Raw genomic sequence first — 11,918 nt, forward strand, 5'->3', positions numbered from 1 at the left:
ATTGAGAACATGGCCTGCATTCGCAAAACGGTGGATTCAATTACATCCAATTACTATATAATCGAGATAATAGACCATCATTTGCCAATTACGAAAATGGGTTTATAGCAATGTCTGTTACTTTGCTACATGCCACCTAGGTGATGTTTCTTTTGGGCTCCTCAAGACAAAGGATGCAGGGTGGTGGTGTTAGAAATCAGGTTTATTGTAAAGGTTTGATAATGATACATGACCTGGTGTTGTTGCCATCTGGGAGAACTCCACACACTCGAGTGTGTGTGGAGATGGCTGGATTAACCTGGTTTAACATTGATGACGCAACATGCAACAGGTCTGTAGCCTCACCCAGCACCAGAGTCCATTCAGACTCTGCCAGGTGAGGCTGCTCAAATCAGCCACCATCCACACACACTCCTACAGTGCTGTTTGTGCCCGACGATCTGTAATCGCACACTGTCCAAAAGACAATTTCCATTCAGACATTTTCACGATTTCTCACATTTCAAGGGCAGCACATTCCCACCACGGGGGAAAGTGAAATCACGAGAGGTCGCCGAGGTGACAAAAACAACATGAGCCACTGCTGACCTCTTCGCAACCCCGTGGACCCCAGTTGACTGACCTGAAGAAGAGTCGAAGGGATCGCATGTGACCCAAGTCCACCCGGAACACGCCGCACAGCTGCTCCAGCGCCAGTGCCTTCTGCTGCTCCTCCCAGCGCATGCCCTGCAATTGGCTGCTGCACTCGGAAGGGGCGTGGCTGTCCAGGCTGGAGGCGGAGCTTACTGAGGGGGTCATGGACTCGTCGCACATCTCCCTGGGGAGAAACACAGAGACAAGGAGAGGGACCCATGAAGATGAGCTACTTGATTGACAAGAGTGACCAAAAGTGTTTTTTGTTGGCCTCTTTGACAGTCTTGGAGTGAGAGTTGCATCAAAAAAAAAGGCCTGCAAAGAATGTTTTTGGAAGTCATTTCATTTTTTAACCTTTTTTGTTGGGTCATGCCTGAAGCCAGAGTCTAACAATGAAAATTGCAGAATAGATAGACAGAATAGATCAATATTCCCTAAATCAGGGCTTTATAAATGCTTGTCTTGTAGACAAAAGGTGTAGCCATCTCGTAGACCGTTTTGTGGTTGAGTCCTCTGATGAAGGCTCAGACATATCGGCTGAGCCTGGGCTCTCTGCTGCTGCTGCCCTGTTGTCTTGTGTCTCAATATGGCTGAGAATGGGAGGAATGCATGGAGGCTACACACACACACACACACACACACACACACACACACACACACACACACACACACACACACACACACACACACACACACACACACACACACACACACACACACACACACACACAAATCACACTCTGTGCTGTCCAATTTCCTTGTCATTCCCCAAAGGCGGGCATGCTGTTCCCGTCATTGAAACCTGAGCTTTGGTTCCACTGCTGTAGGAGAAGAGACATGTGCATGTACACACACACAAAAATGTACACACACACACACACGCACACACTCAAACACGTACACACACAAAAGGCCTGAATCTCTTTGAGGCCAACAAATGGGAATATGCAGGAAGATCACACAGACAAGTTGTTATTTTACAACAATCTCCGTGTGCTTGTGTTGTGTTCCTGTGTGCATTTGTCCTACAGTTTATTAGGACTGGCGCAATAAACTCTAGCACTATGTGCACACACACACACACACACACACACACACACACACACACACACACACACACACACACACACACACACACACACACACACACACACACAGATTTGATAGAGCATGGCTAATGTCCATAATGGACTCTCACACACGTCTCTGACGAGCTAGCAAATCAGGAAGTGTGAACTGTTAGAAAGCCTTTGACACTCAAGACAGTCTATAATATACCTCTCCCACAATACGTTTACACAAGCCTAATCTCCAGACATGAGTAGCCAACACGACTTCTACCGGTTTGAATCAAATAAAATGAAAAAAAAACACGCATTGGGCAGATATTGTGCAAATAGCAGATCAATGTGCATTTTATTGAAGCCCACGGTGGAACATGGAAATGCTTTGAGTCAAGCAGTAAACACTCCCTAAAATAAAGATCGGCAAATAAAAACACGCCCTGCTAAAATAGAAAGAACTGCTCAATGACAAGAGAGAGAGAGAGACACACATCTTACACTCAAACAGCCTTATACAGTAAAAGGGACAAAATTATGGAACTCACTGCTAGACCACTTGAAATGTATCCCTACATTTGACACCTTCAAAAGAACACACACAATTGTGGCTAATTCAACAACAATCTCGCTGGCATACTTTGTTTTTTACAATGTGCTCTCTCTGTATGTTTTCTTTTCTTTTTCATTTTATGTTATTACCATTTCCATTTACTTACTTTTTAATAATGTAATTTTTAACCAAAAGCCCCAAGTGTCGTAAATTAGCTTTGGCTAAAAACACTATGATGCAAACAACGGATGACTGTCTCAAGCTTATCTATGTTTCTGTATCTGACCCTATTCAAATAAACCTTAAATAAATAATTACACACACAGAGGCAGAGAGAAAGTGATGTAAAGGGAAGAAAAAAGGGTTGTAGTAGAAAAGAGACATAGTAGAGCGATAAGTATAGCTTGAGAGACAGAAGAAGGGGACAGAGAAAGAGAGAGAGAGAGGTAGAAGGAGACGGAGAAACAGAGACAAAGGGAAAATGAGAGACAGAGAAAGAGAGAGCGAGCCAGAGAGAGATAGACACGAAGAGAAAGAGAGAGGGAAAAGAGAAAAAAAGAAGGGATCGGCTGATTCCTCCCACCCTGAATCAATCATGTCTTGCTAATCATTTCCCTTGTCGGCAGATGAGAAGCTAACAAGGCTGATCAATCCAAGCTGCAGCCTGGTTTATTGGCCTGCTTCCCCCTGCATCAACCCATACAACTAGCCGCTTAGCAGCCCAGGCCTGAGGACCAGGGTGAGGCCTAGGCCTGGAGCCCAGGGGTGAAGCCTAGGTCTGGAGCCCAGGGGTAAAGCCTAGGCCGAGAGCCCAGGGGTGAAGCCAATGCCTGGAGCCGAGGATTGAGGCCTAGTTCTGGAGCCCAGGGGGGGGGCCTAGGCGTGGAACCCAGGGATGAAGCCTGGAGCCCAAGGGGGAGGCCTAGGCCTGGATCCCAGTGGGGAGGCCTCAGGCCTTTGGCAAAGGGATAGGGAGAGTAGGGGGAGCTTAATAAAATATGGAAAATACCATATTATTGTTTGAAATTTATACGTCAATTTCCTTTTTTTCTGTTGACCTGCGGATCGTCAAAGTTTGCGTCATGTTTACGAGCCCAAATGGGCTGCTTGTGGAAATAAATAAATAATAAATAAATAAACACACTCTCTTGGGATCTCTGTGTGTTGATTCGAGGCACTGCGTTCCCTTCGTGTACGAAATGTTAATTCCGTCGACCCTATGAAATAAGGTGTCAAGTGACCAGCTCTGGTACTCATCAAGACCAGGGGGAAAAAATAAAGAAAACAACGGTTGAAAAAAGGGAGAGAGAGAGAGAGGTAGGGATGGGGGTGGGGTGGGAGTGTAAATCCAAAGAACCCGTCGTGTCAACAAGCTGTTTTTGAAACGGTGCGGCAGTTTGAAACGGCTCGTCCCTCCAGGCCCGAGGTGTGACTGCCCCGAGGCGAGAGAGTCTCTCTCTCTCTCTCTCTCTCTCTCTCTCTCTCTCTCTCTCTCTCTCTCTCTCTCTCTCTCTCTCTCTCTCTCTCTCTCTCTCTCTCTCTCTCTCTCTCTCTCTCTCTCTCTCTCTCTCTCTCTCTCTCTCTCTCTCCCGAGAGACTCGACCTGCCATGGCGCTCACAGAGAACCAGGGGCTTGGACCAGGGACGGTCTCGTGGGAAGCCAACCAACCTCCATCTAACCCTGGGATAGACAGACAGCTGTGTGGACATCTGTAATCTGTAAACAGGAATTGGTTTTCAGGCGCTTTTCTCCCCCCTTTAACATATTCAGTCTTGAATAGAGCTTCATGTTTTGATTTGGGTAAAAAAAAAATCTGGAACAATCTATGTAGTGGTCTGTGAAGCCAAATGCGCTGAAAAATAATATTCCAAAGTGCGCAACGCCGCACGCACAAGCCACAGACTTTGTTTTTTTCGAAAAACATTAGCAGGTTTTAGTTCTGCAAACCAGCACGTCGGCCTCATTGTGGATTCATCATGAACAGAATATGAATCATCAAGCGAAACTAGCTAAATCAAATCTGTACTCCCTCTCTCCCCCTTTCTCTGTATTATGTTGGTGCTCGCTTGCTCGGCTCTCTCTCTGTGAATGATTCCAAGTGACATGTTTCCATTTCCTGGCCCCTTAACAGTGTCAATTAGAGAGAGAGAGAGAGAGAGAGAGAGAGAGAGAGAGAGAGAGAGAGAGAGAGAGAGAGAGAGAGAGGGTGGGAGAGAGGGAGAGAGAACTGACATTCAGCCCAGCAACACCAACACACACACACACACACACACACACACAGTCAGTGAAGAGGGGGGAAGAACGAAAATAGAGAGAGAGAAAGAAATATAGGAGCGGAGATAGTAGAAAAGCAGATGAAGAGAGAGAGAGAGAGAGAGAGAGAGAGGAAGAGAAAGAGAAAAAGACAAATGAGAAGAAGAGGGCTGTATGGGGAGCGGGCAGCATGTTGAGGGTTTGTGACTAAAATTAAGGGCAGAAAGAGGGAGGGAGGGATGATGGAGATGGAGAGCATGGCAGGGCAAAGAATGAAGGTGGCGAGAGAGAGAGACATCTGAATGGAGCTGCGGGAGGAGAGAGAGAGCGAGGAATGAATGGTTGGTGCCAGCCAGGGTGCTGGAGGAGGAGGAGGAGGAGAGGCCTGACAGTTAAACGGGTCGCACAGCAGTGGAGGAGGAGGAGGAAGAGTTGAGAGGAGAAGCTGTGCACCAGGGAGCCTGGCTGCCAAGTCACACACTGCCTGCACTTCCAGAAAACCAGGCTCTGAGAGTAGTTAAACCAGTCACACACACACACACACACACACACACACACACACACACACACACACACACACAGGGCAGCTCCTCAGCCAAATGGCTGTGTGGAAACAGGCTATGAGGGAATCGTAAAGTCAAATGGCTGTAAGGTCAGAAAAGCAAACCCAATAGCCCATCCAGATGGTTCCCTTGATAAGGAAACAGAATCCAGCAGCGGAGAGGCTACACACTCAACGCCCCGGCGGGATGCAGGCGGTGAAGAGAGAACATACATTATGGTTGTTTTTTTTTCTTTTTTCTTTTTTTCTCAGAAAGATTAAGAGTATGTCAAATCTTGTCAAATCAAACAAACACTGTAAGCATCTCTTGATGACTCATTGCCATGCATCTTATTAGTCACCAGCACACGCCCTATGGTGACTAAAATCCCCAGCAAAGCGTGATCAGCTCAGCCACCATGATACAGCCGCCGACATACCACATCAAGCGCCGCAATAATACGCCTCTAGCGTCAATTCTACCCTCTTTGGCTCGACCGTGTGGTGGCATGAGGTAACTGCAGTGTGAGCTGTAGGTGGCAATGTTTCTGTCGTGATGAGCTCCACCATGTGGTAAACTGTGGTCGAGTAATCAGGGTATATATAATATTTAAAATATCGCAGTTGGTAACTGAAAAAATAGAGTTACTATTGATATGTTGCTGTTCTTGTAACATTATGGAACATGTTACATGTATGTGCAGCTGTCCATATGTTACACATTGCTAGTCTTCTCATTACAGTCTAGAGTTAACTAGGATGTACACAAAACAAGTTTGAAACCAGGTTGATGAGGTTTATATTTACCAAACCCCTTATAATACGAAAGCAAATAACAACAACTTTAAGGACTTTGAGGAAGGAATTTGAGAAGATAATACACACATTCATCTCAATTATTTAAATAACTGGATTTTTGCAAACCATCATCATCTCCTATCTAGAATAATAACAGAAAAACGTACCCCATTATAAAAATAATCTGAAATCATGTATATTTTTCAGCAGTTCCATTTAAACACACAGCAATAACACATACATAGCCTCTGCCTCACATGTACATTTCCAATCCACCTTATGTCCGTTTACATTGACGTCAAAGCTAACTTTCGTCGGCAAGCAGAGAGCTTAATTCAAGATTTACAAGCTAAAGAAAAAACATGCATTCGCTCAAAAGTGGAGCAACTACAAAAAAAAAAGAAAGGGCTGGGGACCTAGTTTAAACAAACAACCGGCCAAAGTTCAGAGTATGGGAAATAACCCAAAGAACAACGTGAAAAGCCGGGCCAATACGGTCTACTCCTACTTTTCCACCACCCACCTGCTTTCGTTGTCCAGGAAAACGGAGCCGCTGCTCTCGCAGAGTGCCTCGCTGACGGGCGACAGGCAGAAGGGTGAGGAGAAGGTGTCCGAGTCAGAGCCCATGGTGCTGTCCCGGCTGACCTCGTCCGACAGCTCGTCTCCCTCCTCCCCCGTCCCCAGGGACGAGGCCTGGTGCTGGGTCGGAGAGGGCTCCCCGCCGCCGGCCTCCCCCGCCGCCGGATGCTTCTGGCCGTCGCTGCTGGTGCTGGTGGTGGGGACCGGCCTGGTGATGTTCCTGTCCTCGTCTACCGCTACATCCTCCTCCTGTGCCGCGGGGGGGCGTGAGTGAGGCCTGGAATGGGGAGAGGGGTGGGGGAAGGGGGGGTTGGGGTTGGGAGCTAGCCGACCTCATATGAAGTTTCCCTCAACACACAATTCTGAAACAATCTCAAATACGTCACGGGAAGCCAATTTGTGTGCACAAATCTCCCTGGACACAACAGGAGGTGGCACAGCTGAGGTCGCCTTTGGGGTTAAGAAAAACCTTTAAATGCAACTAACCTTTAACTTTTAACTTGCAACTAACCTACTAACTTACTTACTTTAACTTACTACTTAAAATTGCAACAATAATCAATCAACATGTGACCCTCCCGAGATACCTTCAAGAAAAAACACAACTATTCACGTTTCAGGAACATGCTGTGGCATTCAACACAGAGCCGACAGGAGCCCCGCCTATCCTCACCGTCGTCCCCGATGACGGGCGTTCCGGCGGACGGGGGAGCTCTCCGGGGTGATGTAGCGGAGGGCCTCCTCGTCCTGTCGCTGGATGCGGCAGTTGGGCACCCAGGTCAGTATGAGCGTGGTGCCCAGGCTGTCGTCCTTCTCCACGTGCACACACAGGTAGCCTGCAGGGGGCAGCAACACCATCACAACCACCACAAGGGACATGTTAGTGACATGATAGGCAGGTAACAGTGACACACACACATAGTGGTACTCTTGTAACCCGAGATGGAACACTATCCATTTACTAGGGTGAACAAAGTATGCAGGGAGGGGGGTTGTATTAGGTTAAAGGGTGTTGTAATCTGAAGCACAAGATACTGGTTTGATATTTCCACAAACTTACTGAATGCCTATCCACTACCTGCGCTTTACTGAATTCTGAGTCGCCTTCGATAGAGGTGTCTGGATCGCTAAATCACCCAGTAAGATAGTTTATTACAAATTATTGTGTCAGTAATGGGTGACTAGACTAATGATCTACTTCAGATAACTTGAAGAGCAGTTTCCTCCCGTATTATGTGTTGTTTGGATTACAGTGGGGAGTAAGCATGCTAAAGGCTCAATTGCTACAGGTTAAAATTATTTGCATTGTCGGCTAGAATACACAGAAACACACTACACACACTCATTACCTTAAATTCATGAAAAAGTCATGAACATCAGGCCATGGTCGGAAAGGGTCAATTTGTCTGCTCAGAAAGTACAGCAGGCCCCTTAAAGTGTAAATCTCCAAAATATTTTTGTAACTACATGCTGCACACCATCCGTACCTGGATGGTGTTCTCCGAGCCCAGGCAGCGGCTCGGCGGGGTGCACACAAACGTTGTTTTTGGAGAAGATGATCTCCCCATCCAGGCCTGAGCGCGCCGACGAGCCCCCGGCGCCGGGGTTAAAGGTCAGGAGGTCGGAGGCCTTGGAGGAGGCGCGCCGCAGGAGCCGACCAAGAGACATCTCCACAGGTCGCCGGACCCTGGGCCCATCCTCTGGGAGAGGGAGAGATGACGGGAGGGATGGAGAGAGAGGAGGGTTAGAGGTGTGGAGATAGTTGGGGTAGAGGTATGGAGGGAGAGACAGAGGGAGAGACATACAGAAATGGGATGGATGAAGGAGTAAAAAAAGAGAAGGGAGAAAACGGAGGTAAGAGGAGTTAGAGAAAGAGAGAAGGGGTCATGGAGGTTGAGAGAGGAGGGGTGAGATGGAGATATGGAAAGGAGGGCATGTAAGGAGGTAGAGGGAGAGAGAATGGAGTCAGATGGGAAAGGTTTAAAGAGGAACATCAAGGAGAATATATGGTTAAGGAAATCGAGTAAGCACATACATGATGAGCATTACAACAGTGTATCAGTTGTCTAAACCTAGAAATGTATTCTCCTGTGGCACACTTTTTGTTCACTGCTTACTGCAGTGTCCGCCATCGGGAGGTCAAGCCCAGACGTAATCCTTATAACGTTGTCCATAACACGCTTTTATTTGACTTACAACATAAAAACACACACCAGCACAAGGCAAGAGTGTATTGGTGTGCGACCCACCTTGTGTAAACACATGATACACTCACCTGAACGCCTCAGAAAGACGTGAGCAAACACAGTGTTCTTGTGGCACCTGTACTGACTCCCAAGCGCTTATCAAGAAAGGGAAACAAGGACACCAGTATGGATACTGAAATGACCTCCTCTTGACTCACCACCAAACTGAGTTACAGTCAAATAACTGAGATCGTAGATCCGAGATGGACACATGGTTTTCATGGGGAAGGAACCAAAACTAACTGTAGTCCTCTGTGAGCTAGACACTCCAACCCCATAGCTGCTAACGTATCTGTACTGTTGTTTATCGCTTTGGATGAAAAGTGTCTACTAAACTAAGTAGTAAATAGTCGCCAAGATGCTAATGGAGATGTAGGTTCTTATTTGCCCTTTAGCCTTTAGCTAAAGGCATATTTGTGTGGCATATTTATATGACTGAATTACTCCTGAACTTTACTGTTATGTGTTCTCGCACCAACTCATCCAACCTTGGACGTTATCACCAATTGGTCTTTTGGAATGCTTCCTCATGTTCCCATGTTTACCTTCTCTGATTAAAACAGGCTGGTCCACTTCCTGATGCCAGACAGGAAGTGAGTACTGCCATGGAGCCCAAACATAAGCCCGGGAGAAAGGAAACAAAAGGCTAACTGACAGAATTGGAAGAATGGAGAATTTAGAGAACCCTACTAGAACATAGAACAAGATGGCCATTGATGTTAGCAACCATCAAAATATCGTGTTCTTGATCATCTTTATTTGTCTTTATTTGAAATAGACAGGTGTTGGTGTTTGTCTTGCAACTTTGTTTGTTTGATGTTTCAGGGCGAGAATGTTGACCTCAATAGTTCCTAAACCACCAAGGGTCAACTGCCAAAATTGGTATATAAACTGGTATATGTTGCCCCATAAACTGGTCACACAGGATAATCCAATCGTTGCAAAAGTCCCTTTCCTGGTTAATTATATAAACCCAAATGCACATGGCCGACACACAGGTTTAGAGGCCCTGATAACAGTCACAATGTGCTCCACTCGGTTGGTACAGATAGACCTGTGGTTATTTTGGTCTGTATGTGACTGAAGGAGGTAAGTAGGTGATTTTGATGTACCACCACGTCCAGATGCCATGCCTGTGTAACACAGTATACACTTTTGACTACCTGACTCGTGTTAATAAGTGATGAAATAATTTCAACTGACAGATTTATTTACGTGCAAAATATTATATTCAAACATATTTCTCAGTGGGGGTGGCAACACTGGCATAGTGGCTGCTGCCTCAGATTACCGTTGCTGCCATATAAATACCCCCCACTGTAGTAGGGGTTAATTTTACCATGTTGAACTGCAGATAAGAGAGAAGAAACTGTTAAAAATCCTCACAATGGTTCTCTCTTATTATGCTGATTCGACCTCTGGGCAACAATGAAATTATATTTTAGTAGCGGCGGCCCTTTCATCTTTATATTATAGACTGGGATGCCTCAGGGTTCTGGAAACACAAATTTACGAAAACTACACTAAATTTGCAAATGGCTTAACATGAATACACATTATTTATTGCATAGCCTACATCTTCGTTAGGGCTTCTGATAGCTACACATTTGTCACCTATAAATGTTGGTTGTGTCATATATATATATATATATATATATATATATATATATATATATATATACATACATACATACATACATACATATATATATATACAAAAAAACATTTAAAAAATGAACAGATAAATATAAATAAAAACATAAAAACAAATATTGAACAGCACAGTAATATATTAGACATTGAATAGTTACATGACGAACAGGACTGATTCAGCCATCAACATATGCCTATCTTCTGATAGAGTACTATTAAGATACGTCTATCGTCGTTGTAGTAATAGTAGTAGTAGTAGTAGTAGTAGTAGTAGTAGTAGTAGTAGTAGTAGTAGTAGTAGTAGTAGTAGCAGCACCACCAGCAGCATCATATACTTCAGTCTGACAGCAGGCTCTTTAGGACAAGGTATTTTGCTTTATGTTTTTGACACCGTGGTGTCAAAAATGCATTTTATTCAACAGAGGTTGTCCTGCCCCTAGGCGTGCAGTTACAGTTCATCTGTTGCTTTTGCATCTTGGAACATAAATATTTGAGTTAGCCAGCTCGACCATGGCCGCAATCGGTTTCTATGCCACAATCTATGGAAACTTAAGTTGAACACCGAATTAGAATGGGGCATTGAGAACAATCACATCATCTCGGACCAAGAGAAACGTGCGATGTGGGCGACACGGACACACCGGTGTATTGACGAAGGAATGAATGAAATGGACCGACACATTGGACGAGGTAAACACACACACACACACACACAGTGACACATAGACACACACAGACACATAGACACACACACACACAGACACACACACACACACAGACACACACACACACACACACACACACACACACACACACACACACACACACACACACAGACACACACACACACACACACACACACACACACACACACACACACACACACACACACACACACACACGAGAGAAGCGTCAGAGCTCTCACCTTCAGTCCCGCCGGTGAAGTCTACAGTCCATGGCTAACGTCCATCTTGCCTGGGGAGCACTAGCTGGCTATCATGCCCACACGTTGTTGTTTATTATAGGTATGTTCCCTCCTGTGTTATTGGTACGATGAGAGAGTATTCCTGTGTGTATCGGTGAGCTATGACAGTGACACCACACGTTCAACGCTGCTGCTTTAGACACAACCCCCCAAATCCCGCTGCTTCCGGAATAGAAAAAGGCGATGACTGAAAAGCCGCGAAATTACAATTGATTTATGAACGTTTTAAACGCCGTTTGTTTCATAAATAACATGTGATAAACCCTTGAACAAAACAAATATTTTATATCTAACGTATTGATTTAGAGGTCACGAGGAATAAGCTAGAGTGCAGTTGGTTGTCTACCCTATGCGCATCATCAGGACCACTGCTCTGAGTCTGAACATTACGTCACGAGGACACAAGAGACCATCATCATCATCTCTTCCGTGCGGACTTGTTGAGACCATAAAATCACTCCACATTCGATATATATTTCGAAACGTTATTTATTTTGTATTTGAACAATTATGATAACTGATATGCATCTTGTTAAATGGTATAAATATGTATTTCCTTATATGTTGATGGTAAACTAATAAAATAAGCAACAACCAACAATGATGTGCTAAATT

The 11,918-nt window shown here is 45.2% G+C and overlaps 1 protein-coding gene across 1 annotated transcript in view; it reads right to left on the reverse strand.

Moving 5' to 3' along the window:
• Positions 1-11,377, reverse strand: part of tbc1d16 (TBC1 domain family, member 16) — a 29,260-nt gene extending 17,883 nt beyond the window's left edge. Inside the window, exons 1-5 of the mRNA XM_084467538.1 lie at positions 11,244-11,377; positions 7,907-8,119; positions 7,093-7,255; positions 6,364-6,696; positions 623-817 (exon numbers count right to left, since the gene is read on the reverse strand). Coding sequence (XP_084323664.1) covers positions 623-817; positions 6,364-6,696; positions 7,093-7,255; positions 7,907-8,087 — 872 coding nt within the window. The 5' untranslated portion in view covers positions 8,088-8,119; positions 11,244-11,377. The remainder of the gene's footprint in view (positions 1-622; positions 818-6,363; positions 6,697-7,092; positions 7,256-7,906; positions 8,120-11,243) is intronic.
• Positions 11,378-11,918: the final 541 nt, after the last annotated feature.

This window comes from Micromesistius poutassou (genome assembly GCF_964030765.1).
Source record: "Micromesistius poutassou genome assembly, chromosome: 1".
Taxonomy (NCBI): domain Eukaryota; kingdom Metazoa; phylum Chordata; class Actinopteri; order Gadiformes; family Gadidae; genus Micromesistius; species Micromesistius poutassou.